This window comes from Caretta caretta, chromosome 7, assembly GCF_965140235.1.
Source record: "Caretta caretta isolate rCarCar2 chromosome 7, rCarCar1.hap1, whole genome shotgun sequence".
In the NCBI taxonomy this organism is placed as follows: Eukaryota; Metazoa; Chordata; order Testudines; family Cheloniidae; genus Caretta; species Caretta caretta.
Window position 1 is genome coordinate 81955311 of NC_134212.1, and position 27742 is coordinate 81983052.

At 40.0% G+C, this 27742-nt stretch overlaps 1 protein-coding gene across 3 annotated transcripts in view; it reads right to left on the reverse strand.

The window, feature by feature from the left end:
* Positions 1–2233: 2233 nt before the first annotated feature.
* The window catches only part of DNA2 (DNA replication helicase/nuclease 2), a 35677-nt gene continuing 10168 nt past the window's right edge, over positions 2234–27742 (reverse strand). Inside the window, exons 5-21 of one of the 3 annotated variants that reach the window (XM_075130868.1) lie at positions 26467–26598; positions 25171–25390; positions 24336–24453; positions 23808–23973; positions 22082–22276; positions 20659–20886; positions 19834–19950; positions 19629–19738; positions 17248–17312; positions 16230–16454; positions 14033–14226; positions 13844–13933; positions 13545–13746; positions 7849–7938; positions 6324–6506; positions 5465–5613; positions 2234–3457 (exon numbers count right to left, since the gene is read on the reverse strand). In XM_075130868.1, coding sequence (XP_074986969.1) covers positions 3403–3457; positions 5465–5613; positions 6324–6506; positions 7849–7938; positions 13545–13746; positions 13844–13933; positions 14033–14226; positions 16230–16454; positions 17248–17312; positions 19629–19738; positions 19834–19950; positions 20659–20886; positions 22082–22276; positions 23808–23973; positions 24336–24453; positions 25171–25390; positions 26467–26598 — 2539 coding nt within the window. In that variant the 3' untranslated portion in view covers positions 2234–3402. Of the gene's footprint in view, positions 3458–5464; positions 5614–6323; positions 6507–7848; positions 7939–13544; positions 13747–13843; positions 13934–14032; positions 14227–16229; positions 16455–17202; positions 17313–19628; positions 19739–19833; positions 19951–20658; positions 20887–22081; positions 22277–23807; positions 23974–24335; positions 24454–25170; positions 25391–26466; positions 26599–27742 lie in introns of those variants that run through there. The other 2 variants (XM_075130867.1, XM_075130869.1) reach the window with 2 other exon arrangements.

Genomic DNA, 27742 nt, shown 5'->3' on the forward strand with positions numbered 1-27742 from the left:
AGGGCTTGGGGAGGAAAGATCAAGAGCTGAGCTTCACCCACAGTGAGCTTAAGGTGACTGGAAATTCATGAAGAGATATCAGGAAGTGATTATAAAGTACAGATGAGAAGCAACAGAAAACTGCCTATAGGCCAGCAGTGATACAGTCATGCTGAATGAAATAGTTAGCACTAGCCTTTATTTGTATGTTAGCCTAAAATAAGTTTGGGATCAAACAACTTTTGTGTTTATTCTTATGAACTGTAGTGTTTAAGAAAGTGAGAAAACCCATTTATAAATGGTTCTCTAAAAAGGTTTGCTTTTCTACAGCCTTTATCCATTCTGTCATTTGTTCTTATGTAAATTTACAAGACCTGAAAATTTGTATATATTAGAAAGCTGTACCTTAAAGTATACCTTCTGTCCTATAAATTTTGTTTGTTTCAGATATTTAGGAGCAAGTTGGTCATTAGGTTTGACATCTTCTCATGATTACTTAGAGGTATTGGCATTTCCATGAATAAATTATGGCTAGCCACTTGCCTGAGTCAGAGGGGTGAGCTAATTAGTCACCAGCAGGCATAGTACAGAACAGAGGACATTAGTGCTTTACTTCAAAATAGGGATTAGACAGAATCTGACTATGGACACTGAGTATCCACAGACCTTCTTAAAGGCCTCCTGGGTGTTTGTCAGATCCATGCACCAAGATCCAACCCTGCACAGTTGGAAACATTACTAAAAAGAACCCTAAATTAATGTAGGTAGAAAAGAGATAATGGAAAACTAAAGTAGCTTTTTGTTAGTCTAATCCAAACAGCCACAAAACTACAAACTTCATCTCACACACACTCCCAAGTTTAACTTCCTGCAGCCAGATCCCCATGAAAGAGCAGAGGCGAGGAATGGAAGAAGCAGTTCAAGGAAGAAGTGAGAGTTTTAAAATGGTCCTTTCACCGGATATTCAGCTCCACTTTAGACAGCTGACAGCTTTTTCACTAAGATCTCACTTTTACAGAAGACTAAATTAAGACCTGTTTAACAGTCCTGGTTTAGGCTATAATCCTGGTATCTGATATTGGAGATTCCTGCATTTCTGTACCAATGGATATTACTCTAGGATCAGGGCCTTAGTTTCTACATCAGAAAGTGAGCTGAATTTAGCACACTTTAGCTGTGTATCCTTACACACTGATGCCACCCAAAACTGGATATTAAGATTTTTTAAAAATTAAATCTTAAATTGTCATTCTAGCACCAAGACACTTCTGTATTATTAGGTTCTAAATGAATCCCGTATTTTCCTTTGTCAGTATATTTTCTCCATTTCTATCTATTCCAGCTCAGTGCAGTTTTATCTGTAGGTATTTCTTAGTTTCAGCTAAACTCCACTCCCTGAAGAGGGCACATTTTAACTACTGGGGGAAGAGGGAGATGGCAGACTTACTCTTTTGCCTGATTTTCATGTAGTGTAAGTGAGATTTTACGAACTTTTCATTTAAGTTAATCAAAATCAGTATTATGTTATCAATAATAGGGTCAGATCCTCTGTTGGTATAAATCAGTGTATGTCAACATATACGAGCTGAGGATTTGGCTTATAATATTAAATATCTCAAACTTCAGAACACTTATAAGCAATTACTGACAAGTCAAAACTGAAGGAAAAATTCTGTGGAAAGAGATACCAGATTGCTCCAGCAAGCTTACTGAAGTATTGAAAGATTTTATATATTTTACATGTTTTAAAACTTTCCCACCTTTAAATAGTTGTTTGTTGCCTATCATAGGCGGCAGGTTGCTAAGGCTCAAAGGGGCTCAGCCATACCTACTCTATTTTCTGAGCCTGCCCACCGCCAACCCAGCTTGACCAATAAAGGCTGGTTTCCAGCATCTCCAGGGCCAAGAAGGGAATAAGGTAGGTATTGCAGGGGAGGAGGAACCACCTGTGTGCGGACAGACACATCAAGTGACACAGTGGTGCACTTCTCTGAATCCGTGAGCAGCGAGACCCAACAGGCCAGAATGGGTAGCCAAGCCAAACCTGCTCAACAGGAGCTGCCTCTGCAGAGTGAATGGCGGTGGGCTCAGCCCCTTCAAAGGATATTTTCACCAGCTGCCTACGTTGCTATTGAAAAAACAGTAACATACATGAGAAGTTCAGTTACACAGTAAGTCATTGTGTCTTTAAGCATTTCAACTGAAAATATTGATATTTTGTTTGATTCAAGCAGTGCCATAACTAGCCCAATAGTAACAATTGAGCAAATTTTTATTACATTACAAATATTACAAAAATTAGTGAATTTTAAAACCAAAAATGCCCATATCTAATGTATAAAGTTATGAACAACCCTTAGGACACAACTTTGACATCAAAGGAAAAAAATGTGAAAAAATACAATGAACAGCATGTGTGTCTTTTTGTAGAGTCAAAAGTTAAAATCTACAAATTAATGTTGAGTTAATAGCATAAACTAAAGTGTTAGGCATGAGGTAGTTCTATTTGAGCTCTCTTATACTGTGTCAAGTAAAGGGAAATTTGCATCATTTAAGGAAACAACCTGGCATGTAAGTTTATTAACATTAAGTTGCAATTCTGTCTCCAACCCAACAACTCCCAAAAGAAAGCCAATACTACATAAAAAATCTTGGCTCCATTGAAGTCCAAGAGTCTTGGCATTGACTTCAAGGTTGGCCAGGATTTCACCCGATGAAAGTTTTTTTTTTTTTTAAAAAAACTTTACTTTAATTCTTAAAGGTGAATAGGTATATCATATTTCTCAAAACTTATCCAAAAGCTAGTGGAGGACAGAGATACATTATCAAGTTGGGTCAGTGTGAGAAGTCTGGAATTCAATTATGTATGTTCTTACATGTAGGACAGACTTTAAAGAGAAAGCAACAGAACAGGCATTGGAAATAGAAAAGGGAACTCATTTTCTAACAGACACAAAAACACAGTCTTAAAGTTTTACATAGAAATTCCCTTCTTTCTTGCAAAAAACTACATTTTAAAATCTGCAAAACCAGAATGATCCCAAATTTCTTGTCACTCAAAGCAGTGTATTATTTGTACCGAGTGGCCAATAAGAAATTTCTTATCACCCACAAGAAATATATATATCCAAAGGAAAATGGAATATGAGAGTGGCTATCTAGTACCTCTAAAAGTGCAGACTTTTGTGTTACTGATATGGTAGTGTCACACTGGTATTAAAATTACCTGTTTTCTTTAAAATAATTTGTGCAATATGGTGAAAAGAAACTTTTACAGTTTGAGAAACCAGACTGAAATCAAATCCATTCAGGCTACATGGTGCACTCAGCACCCATAGTCTACTAAACCATTATTTGCATTCAGCAGCACATATAGAAAATGAACAAGATGACTTTTCCCGCTCAAATTCTTCATCTTTACAATCATAGGAGGTTACACGGATAGACTCGTTCATGTGCCCCTGATGGAAGATTGAAAATGTAATAAAAGTTAAGGAAAATAAACTTCAAATACTTGGATAATATTTTGTTCTTGCAAAAGAGTTTCTAAGCGTAAGGGTCTGTCTTGTGTCAAAAGTAGTTTTGGGGCATATCACAATGCCATCTTCCAACCTTTCCACTTCACATGCTCTTTCAGAAGTTATAGGTTTCTCTAATTACTCTGAGAAGGGATGAAGTCTAACTAAAAGACTCAATTAACAAGAGAGATTATGCACATAAAGATAGCATTTTTGCAGTTCTAGGCACCTTATTAATTATTACACTATCAATACAATTCCTTTTAAATACATGTCCTCTCCTTCCACAAGTTTGAGAAAATAAGAAGTTGACACGCTAACCACATCTAGCAGACTATAAAATGCATCGGTAGAAAAACAGGGTTAAATAGGGGGCTTGTTTTGATGTAGCTTTAGTTTAAAATTTTAAACAGTGTAGCCTCAGTGTTTCCCAAACAGTATGTCTGGATCACAGGAAGGTTCTAGATGGGGTGCCATGTCCAGGGGCACATTAGCCCATCACTGAGCCTAGGCAAACACACTTCTCCCAGCCTCGTATGCAGAGGGTTGATAAGTGAATTCTCCCTGCACTCACCCTGCAGCAGCAGCTTCTATCCCATGAGGCTGGGCCCAGCTCTCCACTCTGAGTTTTGCAACCTGGTGCATAGGGTCACATCACCAGTCTCTCAGATTTGGCCCAGACAAATTTTAGAGCACCTCACCAGGTTCTAATGCAAGGCAGTTAGAGTGCTTTGCAAGTCACACCCCTTTAGAGACCCTTGCCACATTGTGTAAACAAACCCTTAATTGAAGCTGATTTGCAAATTGTGGAAGAGAATTACAAAGTTTGGACTCACTTATTAGCTGGACCGAAAGCATACCCGTTTAATAGGTTTAGTTGGTAATTTTTTCCACTGTAATACAGGTTGACTATATAGTACAGGCCACAATTTGCGCATCTTGAAGAGTCTGAAACATTCACCCCAAATCTTGCTACAGCTCAGTTACAGATACAACTCCTGCCACTCGACACACAAGACCCAACATTCAAGGAAATGGCATTTGAGTAGCCTCCTTTGGCTGCTGGTGTTGATCACAAATCATGAGAGAAAACAGAATATGTATCATGGCAGCAATAGCCAATGGGGAAGACCATACTGAAAAACAGGACTTGTAATTCAATAGACGGTTACAACTTTTCAAGATGAACAAACAACATCTTCAAGGTGTTCCTTGTTCTTTTTGAGATGCTGCCTATTCAACTGCTAAATTACTGAATAAATGGGCTAGCTCAGGGGTTCTTAAACTGGGTGTCGGGACCCCTCAGGGGGTCGCGAGCTTATTACATGGGGGCTCACGAGCTGCCAGCCTCCATCTCAAACCCCGCTTTGCAGGGAGCCATAATGGTGTTAAATATACAAAAAAAAGGTTTTTTTAAATTTATATTGGGGGGGGGGTGTCACACTTAGAGGCTTGCTGTGTGAAAGGGGTCACCAGTACAAAAGTTTGAAAACCACTGGGCTAGCTGCAAACATGGAATTCTACAGCACTGAGATAGGGACCACTGCACAGAGTATTTTACTTAAATTGTTTCATAGTTTAAAGTTCAAAGAGGACTTTCACCATAACATCCACTACTAAATGGAAAGCTGTTGGCAAAAATGTAAGTTACAAATATGGGCAAATATTAAGTTGGTCTATTCTAAGAATAGTGTATATTTACTGTAAATATACAAATTGAAAATGCAGTTCTCATGCTACAGAGCTTAAGCGCCCCAGTCTAGCAGCACTTTTTCCTTCCCTTGAAAGCACTCTGTAGTATATATGCTTCTCAGCATATAATTCCAGCCTGTTTCAATAAAAAAAAAGTGTGCAGTTTCAACTGTTGTAATTTATCACATTTTAAAATATTAAAACTAAGAAGAACATATTTATCCAACACCAGTAGTAAGAGTATCAGGATATACAGAAGTGCACAGGAAAAGGATATCATGGCTTCAGAGTTTAAATGGCAGAGTAACTTCTCTAAAGGAGGATAGAGGCACAGTGATGAAACACAACCCAGCATGATTAATTTGTGCTTCGCTCTTGTAATAGCAACGTTAAGACGCCTCCAGTCCATCAGAAGTGTTCCAAGCTGTTGAAATGAATATAATTATTTTCTCTCTCTTAAATTCCTACTTTTTAAAAGAATGAAAAAAGTGTAGAAGTACAACCCATCTTCAAATTTTTAAATCTCAAGGAATTTGCATATATTTCTTAAAAAGGAACACATGTCAAATCTGGTTCCAAATTATGTTTCTATAAAATGCATTAAAAAATTTAGCCAACATAAATTATCCAATTATTTTAATTCTAATATGACATTCTTAACCACTCTTAAGTTTTTCCAACCCAAACTTTAACACAATGTGCTAGTGGAGGAGAAAAAAAATGAAAAGTGGTTAGAAACACTATATACAAAAGTGAAACCCATTAATCCATTTTCATTGTCCACGTGTAAGAAACAAAGCCAAACAGTATGAATGAACTAAATTTGAATTTAAAATATTTCATTTTAAAACAAGCATCGTATCAAAGTGTTGAGCAAATTGTTGACACTATACAAATAATTAAAAATAGCATTTTAACAAAAATGTCCTTAATACGTCTGTATTACTTTGTAAATGCCAACTAGCCACTCAATTTTCCCAGTGTATGTGCAATTGTTATAGATGTAATTATGACGAAAATACATTCATGCATGTTCAGTAAAAAGTATTAATGTCTTATTTTAAGGATTTCCATTATGGCAGTCAAAATTTGTGAAATGTCTTTGAATAATTTAGTCAAATATGATCCACTCACATTTCCGTCATTATTATTCCTAACAAAAGATACTATTATGATACTTTTGTCTCTTCCTTGGTATTTGTCCACAGTATTAACTTCCACTGTATCGATACATGAGTTTGTCATCAAGTCAGTGATTATCTTTAACTGATGTCTGTATGGAGATATGATACCAATATCTGAAGCTTTACAGCCAGCCTTAACAGAAAGAAAAAGCAAAATAGTGATTTGAAAACATGACAGTGTGGTTAGTTTGGGGTATGTTCTACACCAGGAGTGGGCAAACTTTTTTGCCCTAGGGCCACATTGAGGTTGCGAAACGGTATGGAGGGCCGGGTCGCAAAGGCTGTGCCTCCCCAAACAGCCTGGCCCCCGCCCCCGCCCCCTCCCCCTTCCCACCTCCTAACTGCCCCCCTCACCCATCTAACCTCCCCTGCTCCCTGTCCCCTGATTGCCCCAACCCCTATCCACACCCCTGACAGGCCCCCTGGAACCCCCAAACCATCCAACCCCCCCCCTTGTTCCCTGACCGCCCCCTCCTGGGACCCCCGTCCCTAACTGCCTCCCCAGGCATCTCCCACCCCCTATCCAACCCCCTCTGCTCCCTGTCCCCCCATCCCCAAACCCCCCCCGCCACCCCAGGACCCCATCCCCTATCCAACCCCCTCTGCTCCCTGTCTCCTGACTGCCCTGCCTCGAACCTCCACCCCATCCAACCACTCCCTGTCTCCTGACTGCCCCCCGGGACCTCCTGCCCCTTATCCAACCCCCTCCCCCTTACAATGCCACTCAGAGCGGCAGGACAGGCTTTCCAATAAGAAAGGTGGGTGGGTGCTACCCGCACAGCAGCATCACTGCAGGGGAGGGGAAACAGCAGGGGAAGGGCTAGGGGCTAGCCTCCCCAGCCGGGAGCTCAGCAGTCGGGTACGACAGTCCCGCAGGCTGGATGTGGCCCGCAGGCCACAGTTTGCCCACTTCTGTTCTACACCCAAGAGACCCTCTAGGAACTCCCAATGCTACAGAATATGACTAATCATTTATCAAAAGGAAGTCTAAGCAGTTATTAGTTAAAATCAGGCCCCAAGCTTTGGCCTTCCCTGGCACTTTAGGAGGGAGAGGTCCTCAAAGTCCTCATTTCTCTCTCTCTCTCTCTCTCTCCTTCATACTTGAAAAAAATCCCATGTAGCTGATTGTCCTTCAGAAGGCTGAACATAGCTCTCACCAGAGTATGTCAGTCAATGCCACTCCAAGTTCGCTCTAGAAGTCCCTGAAGAGGAAGAGGCATTTCCCCATTCCTTCAAGGACCAAACATGCTGCCTCAAATGCACTCTAGGCCCAGCCAGGCTGGGGGCAGAAGACAAAATGAGATCCTGAATTCTAACCCATGCATCAGACTGCCATTCAACCAGCCTTCAGTTTACTCTTGAGGTTCCAGTTCATTCCTGAACATGCAGGTTTGCATTCTGCAGTGGTTTTATACCATTGTTAAAAGTACAATTATTTTGCCCTCCCTCCAGACATCATATTAAAAGAAAGATACCTTAATAAAGAAGGAGGTGAGGAAGAGTACTAGTTTGGCTTCTGTCATGTTACTTACACCACCTTTTTCTGCCTGTTCTGGTGCTGGAACCTGTATAAAAAGTCAAATGACTATTCTATGCAACAAGTTATTTTTTTCACTAGTTCAGTGAAATTGTATTACACTTGCTCATGTAAAACTGCTTATATTCAAATCTCACATTTCATCCTAAAAATCACAAAGCAATTTACCCAGGTGGCTCTATCCCTGTTTTACAACAGGGAAACTGAAGCACAAAGTGGCTTGTCCAAATGTCACAGAAAATGAAAATTCTGTCTTATCTGACTTTTCTTTCTAGGAACTTCCATGTTAATCTTTACAGTGGGGATTCTGTCTCCATGGTAACTGGAGGCAGACCATTTTTGTTTCTAAACTGAACCTGGTCTTAGGATCACCCCTCAGGAAGAACTCTCCAGAATAATTGTATTTTTCAGCTTTAGAAATAAAATTTGTAAGTACTTTTCAACTGAAGCCACTTGCAACACAGTTTTGACAATAAAAAAGTTTCTTATTTATTTCCTTTCTTTTAGCAGTATCTCACACAATTCTGTGATACCTGGGCTGTACCCTTACTCTCTACAGTTTTGGAAATTGTTCAGCCCATGCTGGTCATGCCCCCCTTCTCCAGCTGCCGCCCAAAAGAGTCATTCCAAAGCTGTGTAGAAATTCTTAGCACATAATCATCAACAATAACCTTAATGCCAAGCAGTGAACTATCTACAGTAGGCTACCTGGTTCACAAACTAGACAAAATAAATGTTGCCTCTTGGCTATAGAAGTCATATTAGCGACAGCAGAATTGGAAGAGATGCTGCTAGCAAAAAGATAATTAGGTAAAGAATTTTATTTCATAGCCAAGCATCTCCCACAATTTTGTGATGCTTGGAAAGTAAGTAGTAAGGGAGAGACAAAGAAACAGACAAATATAGAAGTCTCCCCTTGAAAGTAAAATGGCAAGTTATGTTTGGATCACTACATACAGCACCTTCCTGCCAAAGGAGGCCTCTGAAGAGGCTAGAAAGTCCATCTTATAGTGTTTGATAAAGGTGTTGATAAAACACCATGTTGCTGTCCTGCAAGTTTCCTCAGTTGAGGCACATATTCTGCTCAAGATGTTGCTAGAGATCCCAAAAGAATTAAAACCCACCTCTTCAAGAACAGGTTTACCTGGTGCCTTTTGTGTCACTACAATGCATAACAATTTAATCCATCTGGCCAGGAATAGTTTGGATGCCTGAAGGCCTTGGAACTCCAGGTGGAAGAACATGAACAAGGAGCCTGATCTTCTCAATGATTCAGTGCACCTGAGGGTAGATCTTTGGTGTTCTAAGTATATCTAGATTATACCACACCTTTTCTGTTTTGGACAAAAATGATGAGAAGCTCATTTCCTGGGACATCTAGAATTAAAAGAGGAATTCACCTTTGGTTAAGAAAAATTCTGGAGTCCTTACAACCACCTTGTTATCATGGGGGACACAGTATGGTTCCTGAGCTGCCAAATCCAAGACACATCTAGCAGACATGCTAGCAACCAAGAAGCAAGGTTTCTTAAACTAGAAAGGCCGAACAGTTCAAATGGATAGGTGGTTAGGGATTTTAGCACCAGTGGTAAAATCCCACCTAGGTAGCTTGGTCTGTCTGCAGGTTTAGCCAGTTTGGCTACTCTGAGAAATCTTGCAGCCTGCAAACTTTCAGCTGAGGAGCCCAAGGACACAGTGTGTTAAGACTCTGCTTAAATCTGACAACTAACATTCTCCAGTGTTGGGCAACAGTCCCTTGTCCCTACTGTTCTGAAGGAAATCTAGAATAGGTGAAATTCCAGGGTCCTTGGGATTTCTGTCTGCTTGGCACCATGAGCTAAACCATGCCCAGATGGAGGAGTAGCCCTTTAGCAAGGAAGTCCACGTGGAAGCCAGTACAGTCCTGCTTCATCTTGGAGGATAAACAGAGTGCATTTAATGCTTTCCTCTCAATAGCTCCGTTGTCACTTGGAGGCAACTTGTATTTGAATAGAGACTAGAACCTTGGTGAAGGATTTGTGGACTCACTGGTTGATACTGCAGGGTTAGGTTCCAATGCCAAGTCTCCAAATCTGAAAACTATTATCTGCTTGGCAAGTGTGGCGGTAGAACGATCAACTTTGCTTCCTTTCATTTTATCTTCTCAATCACCCTTTCTGCAAGCAGAAGTTGTGGGAACGCATAAAGAAAGCGCTTCAGCCACTTGTGTGAAAGAGCATCTGTACCTACTAATCTATAAATTGTTTCTCTTGCAAAATACTGTGTCAAGCTTTCTGTTCCTGGTGAACAGATCCACAGATGGGAGGCCAAGTGTCTGTAAGATCATGTGCAAGACTTCTGGATTTGTTTGGAGTGGCCATCTGCTATCCAAGTGCATAAAAACAGACCGGGTTGCTGATCTGGATGCCATGTCCCTGGCTGAGAACCTCATTGTGTTCTCTGAGCCATCTGCAACTAGCACTTACCAAGGACAATCTCTTAAGGATAGTCCTGAAGTCAGGATGATCCTCGTCATCCAGGGCCTTTAGGTAGTTTAGTCAGGCTACTGCAGCTCTTGCTGAACAGAAAGCATCCATGGATGCTCAGAACAGCTGAGAAAACCAAAAACTCCTCCTAAGGGTAGTCTCTACCTTTGGTATTTCTGATCAATACTGTAAAAAATGCTAAGTGCATGTTTTGCTTGTATGCTTTCCCTTATCAAGATGTTCCCATTAATCCCTGATTACATCTTCAAAAGGAAGGGTGCATGGGAATTTGCTTTCTGAGGTGGGGATTTCCCTGGCAGGTATTCACTCTTTGAATTCTCATCTGGTTGGAGCTGTACAGCAGATGCCATTTTCCTGCACACAGTAGCAAATTCAGCTTGGAGAAAAAACCTTGGCTGTTTTTTCTCCTTGTTCTGCTCAAAGCCTGAATCAGAAAATTCTCCCTCAATGGAGGAGGAGGAAGAGTGCCAGAGGATGAAATTTAGATTTTTTTTTTTCCTTTTTATGCTTCCTTTGTTTTTGGCTCTTTTTGCCTGTTCTGCTGGGTTTCCTGCATTGTTGTGGCTGGGGTAAGGTCTCTTGCGGCCCTTTTTATCAAGAACCTGGAATCCCCTAGATGTATCTCTGTGTCCTCCCTTTTGAGTCTCTAGTCCCTTTGCGTGGGGGATGGGGTCTGTTCATAGGAATCCCCAGATCCGTCTTGGGGGGAGCTGTGGACCCCCTTCAGGATCTTGGGCTAAGGAAAGAGACTTCAAGGATTCTAAAAGGGCTTTTCCTTCTGGGTCTTTTGCAGAATTTACCCCCAAGAGCTAGGCAGACAGCGCCAACCTTGTCCTTAGATTCTCTCCCCAAAATGCTCAGAAGCTCCTGATCAGGCTTTTCTGCACTGAAGTTGCAGCTCCTCCGGGTCAAATGGCTACAAATAGGAGTGGAATAATTTGCTCTCCGAAGAGACTGTAAATGCTGTCTCAATATAGAGGTCTGCTTTTATTTAGCCTTATGTTTCCAGGACAGCTCTCCTATTGCCTGAGGGGCAGCAGGTTGTGTCAGAAGGAAGGTGCTTTGCAAGCAGATCCAGGTAGCTGAGGCCACCATGCTGCCAATTACCTGATCCAGGAAAGGAGAAGTTTACTACTCCTGAAAACATACTAAGAATCAAAGTTAGCAAAGGAATTGGTCAGCAGCAAAGCAAACCACTGCTACCAGCTGCCACAGAAACAGGAGTTCTGGAGGCACGGACAACACAGGCTACACTGTGATGCTGAACTATCTCCAGAACTGTAGAAGGTAGGGGAACAGCCCACATTTCACAGAATTGTGGGAGACACTAGGCTGCATAAATGAAATTTAGGAATTTCCTGGAGGAAAACCTTCTTTCTTTCAAACTACTTGAGAAGCAACCAACAGTCAGGAAAAAACAACCCTGGGTAGAAAGCAGTAAACTACCACTGGGGGGAGGATTCAATATACTCATGTACAATTAAAAAGGAACTCAACCATCTTAGCATGGAGACTGACCACATGTCATCTTGAAGCAGAGTTCCAGCAGCCTTCAGAAATGGCATAGAAGAGGGAAGGAGAGGTGCTGTACCTTCACACTCTCCTCAGAAAGCCAAACAAAAAATATTCTTTAACAGTTAATAAAATCCTTAAAGCCAATGAAGAAATTGAGATACAATTAGTTAAATCTTTCTGGCAGGCAGCCAGCCAGAGAAGGGGACATGGACAAGATCCTGTGAAAGTGCTACGAAGGGAGATCTGGAGTCTGCTGTCTGTGCTGCTTGGAGGCTGGAAATTCTGGAGAGTTCTTTGAGGGGTAGTCGACCAAGCCCTGGCTCAGAGGAAAGATCTGTACTTCCTTCAATTGCCATGGAGACTGGCAAAGCCATTGTAGAGTGATATGGAAGGGACTAAAATCATTTTTAGAGATGAGAAACTCTAAAGTCCTCAACTCCCAATAACCTGCTCTAACCACTACACCCTCCTGCCTCCGTTACAGGGCTTAGGCTATACCTACATTGCACTTTCGTCAGTAAAACTTTTGTCAGTTGGGGTGTGGGGAGAACAAAACAAAACAAAACCACACACCACACGCTGACCGACAAAAGTTTTACCAATGAAAAGTGCTGGTGTCAACAATGCTTTGTCGGGCTGGGGAGAGCTCTCCAACCAACAAAGCTACCACCCTTCATTGGGGGTCATTTTATTTTGCAGTGTAGACATAGCCTTAGGCAGTGTGGCATAATGGATAGAGCACAAAGTTCTCTGCCCACAACACTCATCCTCGTCCCACAACCACTGAAGTGCTCCATTCCAGCTGCCTTCCTTCCCTGGAGATCATTCCATCTCCAGTCCCCCTGAATGATCATCACACATTCCAGAAGTAATTCACTCCGTCCTGCAAGTTAGCTTCCAGCCCAGGGTCAGGTACAGAACAACAGCAAGGCAGATTATGTAGAGGGTACAATCCAAAGAGAAAGATTTTGTGAAGAATTTCCTAAAACCAGAGTGTCACAATCTGCCTTGCTGCTGGAAACATTCATCCTCCTGCACTAAGCAACTCATATCTGCCCCATGGAAAACCTTCAGAAACAATTTGCTAAGGGTTAGAAAGGGATACTATTTGGTTACACATTCACAACTTCCAGTAATGTCACTGATGTTGCATTCTTGTAACGGAGTGCAGGATTTAGCTCAATATTAATGAAGTTAGTACAGTTCAAGAAACAAAAACACAAAGATTTTTCATAATGTTAAAGATGCTGGATGCTAAACATTTCGAGATAGCCTATGATCAGACTTCTGAACTGACTTTTTGCCTGTATACCATGAAGTGTGGTGCTTATAGCAGTAGCTGTACAGTGTAAGCATACAACAAGGAGGAGAATGTCTTTTGGCTACATTTCAGTTAATGCAGCACTTGAAATTCGGAACACTTTGCATACAGTTGGAAGAGCCCTTTTCAAGACTACATACCATTGCCTATACTCTAAGTTATACAAGGTTGATAAGGAAAAGCCATAAGAATTTTAACTTTAAACAATTTAACTATATTGCAAATATGGGCTACAAACATCAAAATAAAAATAACAGTATTTTGAAGGCAGGATAGCGTGACGATAAAGGGAAGTATGCAAGCAAAGTTTACCTTCTCTGTGTTAAGAAAACACACAGGATTGTTTGGCTCAAACGTTTCTTTCAACCATGTTTCTGAAGAATCTGCAAATAATTCCAGCTCCAACTTCAAGTTTTTTAAGTTTGGCAGGATAACAGTGGCTTTTGACACTTTCTCCGAGCCACATTCCAGTTTGCCTTCATACACCAACTTGTTACTTAATGACATAATTTTACTATGGAGTTTAAAAACAAAAAGCAGTTTCATGTCTTATAGATTGAAATTTACATTAAAAAAAATCACTAGTAACTGACATAAATAGTTGTAAATACCTATTCATTCTGTACTGCACAGTTAACTGGACAACAGCATTCTTGTTTTGTTCCAGTCTCTTAAACAAACTTTCACTCATGCCAAGATCTCTGTTACAAAATCAGATGTGCAAGTCAGTGCCTTGAAAGTCCACTTGTTGTCCTAACACCACACACATTTTATGTTTTTCCAGTAGCATTTTATCTTACCTTGCTTCTGTGTCGTGTACAAGTGGAGGTAGCTGTTGATGGTCCCCTACCAGCACAAACCTATGTGAATAGAAGAGTGGCCCCAGGCAGATTGGCTGGCTTATTTGAGAAGCCTCATCCACTATGCAGAAGTCAAACAGTTTCCGAGCAAAAATTGGATGGTTTACTCCCATGCACGTTGTTGCAACTACTGGCTGAAAATTTGGACATATCTTACAGATAAAAAGGCATTTTCTTCCCCGTTCCCATTTCATATTTTAAATACAATTTCTACATTAATAAGTCTGTGACCTCTAATCAAATAAAGCTACATTTAAAAAAAAAAAAAAAAAAGTAAAATATAATCCAAAAACTTTACAATATGCTGCTTTAGTTCTGGAATATAGAGACTAGCATACAGTTCATGATTCATTCCTGCCAAGTGTTTAGGATGCTATTTTTAAAGTTAAATTTAATTAACAAATATGGAGCTTAGACTATACCTAGTGCTGGACTGACTGCCCTGGAGACTGGTGTCTGTGACAGAGATCACTTGGTGTTAACTGGCAGGAGGTACAGGGGTGCATAGGTTGTACAGGGATCCCCGAGTCAGATATCTGCATAATAGTTGACCAAAAGGTGGCATCGGAGATCTTTTGTTGAGCAAGTTGGTGGTCACAATCATTGACAAAATATATGTATGGCTAATATTTAAGGAGTTTGATATCTATCCTGAAAACAATGCTCTTAAAGTTGTAGAGCTAAGGCAGGTCACCAGGCAATGACTACCTCAGAGATATTCCCTTCAGGCAGAAGACAAAAGACATCCATCTCACTGTCTGGCCACTTGACTATTATATACCTACAGTACACTGTATGCCTATTTGCATATTGAGCAAGAGGCGCATTGAGATATTGTGAATTTTACAAGAGGAAATCTACAGGAAGAAAAACAGTAATGGGGCGTCCTGCTTATGAATCAAGACAAAAGATTGATCCTGTATAACTTGGAGCGCAACCCAAGACACTGAATCTTTCATCTATGAGGCAAACTTATAGCAGGATTGTCTCATGAAACAAGGGTCACAGCCAGCTGGCTATGTAACGCTGCAAGGATTTTGGGTGAGCGATGGTCTCATGTCTAGTAGAGTATCTTGTTAATCAAGTCTAGGCTCAGAATGTATGTTATTTTTTGTATGTAACCATTTGTTTCCAAAATTTCTGCTTCGTATTACTTTAATTGCTATGCTTTGTGAAATAAACAGATTCATTTACCATTAAATCAAACGTAAGTGCTGTTAGTTAAGCAGAGCAGTAATCTGAGTTAAGAACTGGTAAATTGGGGTGTGCTGTTTCTTTGGAATATGCTGCAAGTGTCCAATGGACTAGGGGTCGAACATTCTAAGGACACACTCGGAGGGCTTGATAGTGGGGCCTCAAGGGGAGTGTTTCTGTTGCCAGTGGCTTGGGGGGAAGGGAGTGCTGATCCATGGCAGGCACAAACAAGACTTCGTCACACTAAGGGCAGGTGGTAGCAAAGTGCAACAACTCTGGGTACCTCCAGGAAGTGTCAGTATCCCTGTTCTCTAGATTATATACAGACATGGTGATGGCAGTGCAATCTTCCTCACCCCAACTCACGTGCCTTAACTGAATGCTGACTGAAGTGATCAAAGATAAAAACGTAAGCCACTTCCCATATCAATTCAGTCCTCTGCTTCCTCGCGGAGCCTACCAACAAGACAACTAATGGAGTTTTTTGTGATGTAAACACTTCCTGTAAGCTCTCTGGGGCAATGACAGTCCTAGTGGTATGTAAGTGTATATATATTTATTGTATTAGTCTAACACAATGGGGTCGCAGTCAAAGATCTTCAGGCACTACTATTCTACAAATAGGACATCAAATAGAAGCAAACCATGACTAACCAGCTCACTTCATTTCACACGAGCAAGAGAAATGCCCCCCTTTTCACACACACACCCCCAAAAAAAACCCACTCAGATGGTAACCTGATTCACAATAGACAATGGCCAAACTTGAATTAGTGACAGAAATTGAGGATCTCATTTCTGATCACTGAGCCATGCAGACACTTCTGAGGTAAGTTTAGTACCTCAGCATTTGTACATTTAAAAGGGTACAAATTATATTTGTATACACTCATTTATATTACCCTGAATATGTTGCAGGACTACTGAACATTATTCTTCTTACTTGATTGTTATAGAGTTCCTCCAAATGAGTTATAGATTTAATTGATTTGGATCTGCAAATTTCTTCCTCTGTAAACTTCCGTATGTCTGGATGAACCTTCTGAGCTCGCCCCAAGCGCAAAAATCCTACTTTAAACCTGGCCAACTTCAGCAGGATGTTGTCAACAGCAGTGTGTGTAAAACTTGTCAGCAGAACGCTGAAGCCACAGGCATAAAGAATTCTTACCTAAAATAGGAGTAGTAGCAAGGAGAGAAAAAAGAAAAAACCCAGATATTATCATGAACATAGGAATCAGTAATTCCTTTCTAAAAAGGATAAATTAGTCTACATTTTTCTAAATTGGTGTTGGACCTAGGAAGCCAAAAAGTCAGATGAGGGGACAAAGACTCCCAAGCAGGCCCTTGTCTACACTGGAATTTTACCCATCAGTGTAAACTCTCTGTCTCTAACCAGTGCAGCACAATTTGTACGGGATAAGCTTCACCAGTGTAAATCAGGCCAACATTAGGAGTTTGCACTAATACAGGTACGCCAGCATTTAATATCCCAGTGCAGACAAACCTTGGGTCTCACACCAGAACTACTGCTAATGAAGTGCTTGTTTCCAAACCTCAGATCTGCTTCAAAATTGGAAGATTTTATTGTAGTCTGGTGCCAAAGTATTTTAACACCATTAAAACATTGTAAAGTGATCAATGTCATCACCCACCTCCAGGGGTAATGAAAAAAACCACATACACACACCCCCACGCCCCACTGGACCTGAAGGATACATTTTGTCATTCTACTAATGCTAATGTTCTTTATCATAAAGCTGGCTCCATATTTATTTCAATGTAAATGACACAGACAGCAGTCCTGTATAAACCTTAATTGTGAAGAGGACACCTCATATACAGCTTATTTGATGTTTGCCCTCCAAGCTTTTAAATTAACAATTTACTTCTAACATTAGGTCACATTATGGTCTTACTAGAGCACATATTGTAGTAGTTTTTCCTGTTCCAGGCATACCCACAATGAGAGTGTAATCTTTTGAAAGTAGCACTTGTTTCATTGCCTGTTTCTGAGGCTTATTCAGACCTTTAATTAGAAAAAGAAAAAAAGTTAAATACTTGTAGTTAATCCTATATGCAACCTGAACTAGATAAAAATTTTCAGATAAAAATATTTCTAGATAAAAAGATGCAGGCCAGAGCATCTTGCTATTTAAGTGAGACATTAGAACAGGGTTCACTTTCCCAGTAGAGAACAGATGCAAGCTCCCCAGCCTAAGTTAAAACTCAGGCTTTGCCTACACTGGAACTTGATCAGCAAAACTTTTGTTGTTCAGGTGTGTAAAACAAACCCCCAAATGACAAAAGTTTTACCAACGAAAAGTGCCAGTGTGAACAGCGCTTTGTCAGCAGGAGCACTCTCCTGCTGTCGCTCATCCGGGGAAAGGGGAGTGGGGGGGTCCAAGTTGTTTTCTGTTGTTTTTTTTTCCCAGCAAGAGAGCTTTCTCCTTCTACAAACAGCTACACTGCACACCTTTTAGCGGCACAGCTGTAGTGGCACAGCCCCGTCTCTAAAAGCACGGTAGTGTAGACAAAGCCTCAGTTGAAAGAGATAAGCAGGAAGAAATGTTTAAACTAATAGGTACATGTTACAAGTGCACTTTCTACTAGAAGTCATGATCTTCAACCTTTATCAGTGTGTTTTGCAGTCTTAGAGTCACTTTTTACCCATTACTACTTCTGAATTCTCAAGTACACACAGCTCTTCTTCCTTCTGTTCCCCCTACCCCTTTTGCCATCAGCCAGGAGGCTGTACCCATTCCTATCTGATGCAGACCTTACACAACAATTTTTTTAGCCTCTAGACTAGATTACTACAAGGTACTGCATCTAGGGCTAGGCCTGAAAAACACCTGGACACTACAGATAATGGAGGGAGGGGGGCGCGGGCGGACAGACTGCTATAAGTACATAACACTACCTCAGTGTTTCACAGTGGCTACATAATTTGCTTCCAGTGCTGGTTACGATCTAGAACAGGGGCGGGCAAACTTTTTGGCCTGAAGGCCACATTGGGTTTCCAAGACATGTGGAGGGCTGGTTAAGGGAGGCTGTGTCTCCCCAAACAGCCAGGCATGGCCTGGCCCCCACCTCCTATCTGACACCGCCCCTCCCCACCCCGATGGCCCCCCCCACCCAGAACTCCTACTCCATCCACCACCCCCTGCTCCCTGACTACCCCCCTGGGATTCCTACCCCATCCACCACCCCCTGCTCCCTGTCCTCTGACCACCCCCGGAACCCCCACCCCAACTTCCCTCCCGCCACCCCATCCAACCCCCCCCCCCCATTCCTGACCAGCCCCCTGGGAACCTTGCCCCATCCAACCACCCCTTCTCCCTGTCCCGACTGCCCCCAGAACCCCTGCCCCTGACTGCCCCCACCCCCGCCTCATCCAACCCTCCTGTTCCCCACCCTCTGACCGCCCCGACCCCTATCCACCCTCCCGCCCCCTGACCACCACCCCCAACTCCCCTGCCCCCTTACCATGCTGCCTGGAGCGCCGGTGGCTGACGGCACTACAGTCACGCTGCCCAGAGCGCCAGGTCAGGCCGCGGCTCTGCAACTGCATTGCCCGGCCGCCCAGTGCATTGCGCCAGCAGCGCGCTGAGGCTGTGGGGGCGGGGAGACACCGGGGTAGGTGCCGGGGCCTAGCCTCCTGGGCCAGGAGCTCAGGGGCTGGGCAGGAGGGTCCCACGGGCTGGACGTGACCCACGAGCCATAGTTTGCCCACCTCTGCGCTAGAAAGCCTGAGATGATTCTCTCTCTCTGCCGCCTCCTATAGAAATTAGAATCTACAGGGTCATTTTTAAAAAGAAAAGAAGTACTTGTGGCACCTTAGAGACTAATCAATTTATTTAAGCATAAGCTTTCATGAGGTACAGTGAACTGTACAGTGAAGGTGCCACAAGTACTACTTTTCTTTTTGTGAATACAGACTAACACGGCTGCTACTCTGAAGGGTCATTTTTGTTGTTTGTTCTCACAGTTAACACCCTTTTACCAACCCATAGAATGTTTTAGTGAAAGGTAAATCTCTCTTGAACCTGCTCCCTCCAATAGTCAGTAAGAGGAAGAAACTAAAGAGCTTAAATGCACAAGAAATGCATACCTTTTTACTGGTTTAGGACTAATTTAATAGTAGAAATAAGGGCAAGTTGGAGTTGCTCAGATCTGAACCTTAAAGTGGAAAGGCTCACATTTTATTGATGTAAGGTGCCAGGTGCTTTGCAATTGAGGTGTATATTTCTAAACAGATTAATTATATCAGTCAATGCATATAAGAATTCCCACAAAAAATAAAGAATAATTTAAGCTGCTATGAGTTAAATATAATTTGTACCCTTTAAAATGTTTGCAACAGTTTCCTTTGCTTCAGGAGGAAGAACAGAGCTCAAGTGCTGGATGAACTGTGGTTTGTGGAAGTCAATTATTAAGTTACGAAGCTTTTCACTAGGGAGAAAAAAAGGAAGTAATGTTGTCTAATATCAGTGAGAACATTTATACAATCACTAAACAAGATCTGAAAACAATTCAATTCTACAAACCTGGCAGAAGAATTCTCCATCAGTTTAGAAAGATTTCTTAAGGGGGCATCAATACCAGAAATTCCTTCTTCATGATCTAACCTAAATATAGTGTCCTTAGGGAGTTTAGATAAGTTCCTGAAAGACATAATAAGAATAATAAGCAGGAATACAATTGCCTTTGCTTCCACATCTGCTTATTAACATCCTACAGCATTGTTGTTAGTAACGTTGCCTGACGTATGCAGGCAGCCTGAAACAATAGCTCCAAGAAGGAATAAAACTACCCCTATTCATGTCAGCAAGGTGAGAACTCTGAAGCCTGATCATTTAAATCAGCAGTAGTACCCATTTCACTGGTGATGAAAGCATTCAAGCAAGGGTGCTGGAACTAGGAGTACTGGAGGTGTGGCAGCACCTTCTGGCTTGAAGTGGTTTCCATCATATATAGAGTCTATAGTTTCGTTCAATGGCTTTCAGCATTCCCACTATAAAAATTATTCCAACACCACTGCATTCAAGGAAGAAAGGATGATAATAATATAAAGATCTACAGAGTCTATGAATAGCATTTCATTTTGCTGTCATAAATAGATGGAGCTTGGAAACATGCTGTAATATTTTGCTTATTAGCTAACAGCCTAGGTAATTGGTGGACAACTCCCTGGGAAAAACACAACGCACACATGTTCTCAGGCCTAGCCCAAGTTTTGCTATTTGAATTTAGTGTGGGGCTTTTGTTTTTTTTATGATGGTGGACATTAACAAAGTGTGCTTAATTTTATATTGTAAAAAAAGCACACACACACTTCCTTTCGAACAGCCATATTTTTCTGATTGTATTACCTGTCCAATAAACAGGAAATACTTGTCACGTTGACCTCTTTAACATAGCCAGCAGACAAGCCAAGTAATGTCTTCTCTCCACTCACAACAACTCTATCTCCTACCAACAGGTTTGTTCCAGGCATGGTACCATTTTTACGCTGGAAATAATGTAGATATTGTCCATCAGAAACTTCCTGCACATGTTCAACTCTGATCACATTTCCAATGCAGTCTCCAGCCTTTTCTCTATGAACACATTAAAAGTAAAAGTGTAAGCTGCCTTGAGTAATTTTCTAGAAGTAGCTTTTTATCAGTTTAAGATTTAATAGTAATTCATTTTAGGTCTTAGAGTAGTTTTTTTTCCCCACTATATTGGCTGTCTTTTTCTTCCCAAGATAAATGTACTAGCTACATTCCAAAGCCCTGATCAATTCAAGACTGGATATCTTTCTAAAATATATATTCTATCACAACCATAAGTTATGGGATCGAAGCAAGAATTAATTGGTGAAATTCTATGGTGTGTGTTATGCAGGTCAGTCTAGATCATAATGGTCTCTTCTAGCCTTAAAAAGAAAAGAAATCTATGAATACTATACATTTCTATCCTACCCTATCAGATGTTGTTTCCCAAAAGGGAAAGCGATAAAACTGGAAGCAAGCATATGTGGGCTTCAAAACAAAAGTACATTGCTTGTTTTGTGAAACTCCCAGATAAGTGGTCTACAGATTCTCAACACAGTGGAGATTACTCAAGATAAGTCAAAGTATTAAATTCTGAAACATAAAAGGTTGAATCGCACTATAATGTAAGTTCGGTTTTTAGCGCTTCAGTAGTACAACATAAATCTTACTGCCCATGCTTCACTGAAACAATCTCTTACTGCATTTCACCAATAAAGTTATGCATGGATGCTAGTGAGATTTTAATAGGAAATGATGCACTACCATGAACCCTCAGTCCACTTTCAGCCACCTATGGAGCAGCCTGTACTAGCAATATGGCACAGAACAGAATACAGCCTGTCAAGAGCCTTGATTCAGAGAGGCAGCGCAAGGCGCTGGGGTGGCAGACAACATCCAGCTGCACACATAAGGGAGGTGAGGCTAGTAAAAGTATTGTGATCTTATTTTATAAGAATGAAGATAAGGCACAATTTATCATCATCTTCCTGGGTCCTTTTATGGTTCCCCTCCTTCCCCCAAGAAGGTACCTAACCGGTTGGTGATACCATACCACCAGATGTACTAGCCCAATGCTTTTGATAGACACCCCCACACACACGAACTAGCACTTCCTGCTATCTCAAGTAACTGTATAATCAGAATATTTACCCAAGGATTGAAAGAAAGATCTTGTCTCTTGCAGGAGACACAATGAGTTACAAGAAACCAAGCAGGTAAGAGCTGTCCACAGACAATGCCCTCACTTCCATCTTACCTTTCTGAAGCAGGCATCAGCCATATATTTTTACGTCCCTTTTTGCCCTCTCCACACTGTGACTCCAAGGTTAACATCAGATACCACAGGCTGAAATACTGTAAGTGAGACAGTTTCAGATGCTGGGTCTCTTTTTCAATAATGGGTACCACAGCAAGAGGAATAAGGACATTGTCCATCTGTTGCTCTACAGCTCTAAAAATAGACACAAGCATCAAGTTAAAAAAAGGAAAAGTCATCTTCTTTTAAGACTACATATGCCTACTAAATTCCATAAGGTAAAATACAAAAGCTAAATGAAAATATCTATTTAAACAAATCAAACCTACGGGAAAAGCATCCTATTCCAAATCTTTACATGTGAGCATGAAATTCCAAATACAGAACCTGTTCCTACATCCCTTATTTACATTAGTACTTTCATATTAGTGACTGGATGTCCCCGGTAATAATTTGGAGTGTCCACAGATGAAAAGTTCACTTTTTTTTGTTTTTTTTCCAAATAATTCAAGCATAATATTCTCTGTCCTCTACATAAAGAACGCTATCTCTATTTACAAAATGAGCCACGGCTGTGTAAAGATTCTGAAGACTATATTTATCAATATAGCATCATTTTGTCTTATGAATGCGAAATCCCCTTATCTTATTTAATGTACATATATACTTACATAGCATACATAATGGACTCACCCCAACAACTGTTTCAAGTGCAATACCTGTAGACTTTTTGGTATAGTGTCATGTATGAAAACAACACTTCTGAAAGGAAACAATTTTTAACCTAACTAAAAACTTCAGGCAGCTTTAAGATGGTCTTTTTTGGAGGACACTACAAGACTGACTTTAAAAAGGAAAATATCACAGGGGCACAGGTGATTTAAATTTAGAAAACAGTATGGAGGCAAGTGGGCCCAGATCTCCCCACCATATAATTTTAGGCATACAATTTTGGCCACTATGTTTAGGGGTAATCTCCTTTTACTCCTCCTACTCTCTTACACCCAACACTTATAAATGATGTAAATAATCCGAATTTTTTAAATAGGATATACAAATGAATTACTGTATTATAATTAATTTATTGAAAACCCATTTAATATCTTTGAGACTGCCTTTAATTGTATTCTTTTATCATGATAAAACAAAAATATAAAGTTCAATATCGTTGGACAGGCAAAAGAAAAATCAAAGTTTGTTATTAAAAATTCAACTTTTAAAACTAAGTGCAGAAAAATTTCAGAAGTTGGATGCACTAAACAGTAACTAAGGGTCTGTCTATGTGGTAAATTTTTCGAGCATAGCTCTAGCAGAATAATTATATCAGTATAGTTATGGCAGCATAACTCTCTGTGTGGATGCCATTCTGGTGTAATTATTCCTCTTATAGCTATGATAGTCAATTCCCTGTGTAGGCAAGCCTTAAGAGAATCACAAATTTAGACCCCAACCCTGCAAAGGTTTGGGTATATGACTTCAGTGGGACTACTCACAGAGTGTAAAGATAAATAGTTGGGTAAGCCTCTGTAGGAACAGGTTCTTAAATTGTCAAGGCTGGGGAGGAATCAATGGAACAATGCTTATCTTTGGAGAAAGTCATTGCATACCAAGGGCAAGTGTTAATCAACACTGTGAAATCACCACAGAAAATCCAAAACCATTTAGTTTTTTTTTTTTTTTTTAAACAAATTAAGTGTTTACTATCCAAAGTCTGAAAGTTTTTTACCTGCTATAAAGAAAGCAGTTGTGCATTTGTGAGCAATATTTACAGGCCCGACTATCATCAATTACAGGAGGCAAAGAGGCAAGTTGTGTTTGCTTATTTCCTAGGGCAGATTTACACATACTGTGGAATAAGTAAGAGGCCAGTTGATTTCTTAGCTTTAGTAATTCTGTAAAGGAAAAAAAGAAAAGAAATGTGAACTAGTCTTTCAGAGTTAGAAACAGGAAAAAAAGTGAATATTTATTAATTTGATTTGGGGCTCCAAGCAATGGGCACGTACACAGCACAAACAGTATTCATCATAAAAATATTTTTGGTGTAGTGTACATTTTTTTATATCCAAAATTATTCCAGGAAGATTAAGCATTCTTGTCAAAACAAAGAACTTATCTCAACACTGTTTACTAGTTCCTGGAAGTGGTACATCAACCAGTATAAATATTTTCAAGAGAGAACAATGTAGTAACCGTTAATGTGGAAAAAACCTCTTAGAATTTACAATAGTTAAGCACTGTTTCTGGTAAAAACCACCTCTCCTATCCATTCGATTGCCAGACACAGGATACATATTGCCAGTTTTAAGGTAAAGAAGAAATCCAGCTTCAGGATCTGCTCTTCGTTCTTGGTTCAACAAGGTGTACAGAACAACCTGAAGACATTTAAAAAATGTATTAAAGTGTATTTTGATATTTACCTAAATTGCATAAGTCATGTGAATATGTTAAGGTTGTACAGATAAGCAGCCTTATCATTGCCAACAAGATTACAAAGAATAAATGCTTGTCATCTAATTGATGTTTTTCCATTAAAGATTTCTTCCATAAGAAAAATCTCTAAAAAAGTTGAAATTTGAGAATTGCTTATTTAGTTGGTGATGCAGGAAGTAAATACCCATAACTCTGCCACCTCTACAATATTATACCTCCCCATCTCTGGACCCTGAAGAGGCCTCTCTGAGGTATTAGCTATGGAGGAATGAATAGTTACCCATCCAGCCCTGCAGAAATCTCTTGAAAGATAACACAATTTCAAGCTAATATTCTCTCGTCCCTAGAGCCTTTGTGGGAGGTTTTGCAGGTCAAAGATACAATCTCCACACAACGATCCTGGTTTCTTCCCTTGGGGCTACTCACTGAGATTACCTCCTCGCTCCCTTATGGAAATCTGAACCTTTGCTTGAAGGTGGTAGTTTGTAAACACTTCCACATTCCTCAATTCCTCATTCATAAATACAGGTTTGAGATCATGATAAGCCATCCATAATACCTAATTATATTATATATAAACTGGTTCAGCCATCATTTATTAGATGAAGTGCAAACAAGTATATGACAATTGTGTATGCTGAACATTTAAACATTTCTACCTGACTTCTGTGTTCTATGGAGTTAGATTCCTTGCCAGTTTTAAGCTCCAATGGCATTATCTTATATTGCGTTCCAGACTTGCGATGTATTTTCACACCAACTGTAACATCAATCTTGCCCTTTAATCCAAACCTGGGAGACCAGATATTCTCTTCAATATCCAGGAACTCTGCAACTTCAATATTACAAGATAAATCTTCTATTTTTCCATCACTTGGTCTACGAGGAAAGCAAAACAAATTTAAAAAAACAAATAACTTTATCACCTGAAGAGTTACAAGACTACTTTAGAAACAGATATAAGCTGCTGCATTTCTCTAAACAGGTACCCATGAGAATTCCAAAGATTTAAATCTTCACAGGGAACTTCTAGTAGTGTGCATGCACTGCAGTGGCAAAAAGATCTACGTGTGTAATATTAGCCATTAATTTAAGATAGAGTGTTACGGCCCGCTCAAGCAGACTTTCTATATATGGATCAGGCCTCAACTCAAAAGGCTACCTTAAACTGTACAATGATATGGTAATTTCTCAGTCTGAAGAAGTTATATTTTTAAAAATTATATTTAAATGTTTGTTACAGATGTGCAAAAACTTAATTTAAAGTGTCATGAATTCCTTCTGAAGAACATGCCTTATTTGATCTTCAAAATATTTAACCTTTTTAAAAGTTACCTTGAAGTTAATACTATTTAAAAAGCACTTTTATTCCTCAACCGTGCAAATTTAACTGTGAAGGAAATAGAGGACCAGGTGACTGGCCTTTACATCCATGGGAGCAGGCAGCTAAATGGCAGAGAAGCATGGACAGGAAGAAAACTTTGCAATGAGCAAGTATGATGAAAGCCAGATTTTTAATCTTAACTATATATATTTTTATAGCTTAGTCAATTGATTAAATAAGCTAGTTCTTCCAGTGCCAAAATTTCTACTCTGTGAATTGATTAACACTGACTACTGTGACTAGAATCTTTTTAAGAACAAAAGGTGTTATTTCTACAAGATCCATTCTCCATCACCATGGACACCTGTAATATTGTTTCCTAATCAATGCAGCTGCAGCTAAACAAGTAGCTCACTGTAGACCAAGTCATTCTTTGCTTAACAAGGCCAACTTTCTAGGCAGCAAGGCCATGAGTCAGCTCCATATCAATAAATGCAGAAAGGAATAAAAGGTTTTTGCTTTAAAATTCAGATGAACAAATTAATGAGACAAAGTAAAGTAATTTCACTAGTGACATCTTTGCTAGGTAACAATAAAACAGGTTTTTAATGTGCAAGTAATGGTTTCTTACAGTTTTAACTGCATTTTGTTGTGGTTAGCTTGACTAGGTTTGTGCATGAAGTCTTCTGCCCATTTAGTAATTGATGGAAGATATTCTTCTATCTCTTGCATGATTTCTTCTTGTTTCAGATTTAAGTAGTACCTGTACAAGTGAACCCATACACGTTAAGTACTACATAGAAAATAAGGAATAATATAGGGTGAAGGAGAATAGACTCAAAACTGAATATGCAATCTAGTTTACTGGGGCCTCCATCCTTCAAAGACTTACACAAGTGTTTAAACTTTCTGCATTGTGGGATTGCTCACTATGTGAAGTTAAGAGTGTGCAATAATGGAGCATCTGAGACAATTAGTTATAAACCGCTATAAAAAGAAAAATTACTTAAGTCTCTGCTGAAAGATTTACACACAAATATTTGTGCACTCTGAAGTAGTTTACTAAATATTAGCCTCAGTTAAAAACAAAAGAAAAGGCTTCAAAGGGGACTATGAACATTTATGTGAACACAGGCACAGGATACTCCCCTATAATGTTAGGCAGCACCAACTAAGGACTAGATTAGTTGTATTCTGTATTATCAGGTCTAGATTTCAACCTGACAGCCATTATCCGTAAGTTTATTTATGCATTAGAATTACTTAAATTGAATTACATGGTCTCAATTTTAATTCAAGCTCAGAGCGATAGGAGTGGCATTTTAGTTTATTTTAAAGAGATGACAAATTTAGACACTAAAAGAACTGAAGGAAAATACAAAAAAAATTAACAATCAAGAAACCTGCCACCAGAGCAAGCAGAAAACAAAAAATACCTTCAGATAAAATGAAATATTGCTGCTATGGTTAACTCGCATGGGAGAATAAGGCCCCAGTCTGAGAATTGGGACAAATATGTTTCTTATCAGTTCAGTACATTTGAACTTCTAACTGTCCATGGACAAGTGACCATTAAAATTTTTCCTGCAGCCTGTGATTTACAAAGTACTTTCTGCACAACTCAAGTTCATAATTAGGGCTATGTTTTAGTCACAGGTATTTTTAAGAAAAGTCATGGATAGGTCATGGGCAGTAAATAAAAATTCACAGGCCTGTAACCTGTGTGAAAGTAGAATGAATTATATTGAAATTATAATTCATTAAAGAAATGCTGCTTGAAGAGTTTGTTGAAATATAGTTGTTAGGAAGAGAAACATTAAGGAGTGTGAAAAGAAAAGGAGTACTTGTGGCACCTTAGAGACTAACCAATTTATTTGAGCATGAGCTTTCGTGAGCTACAGCTCACT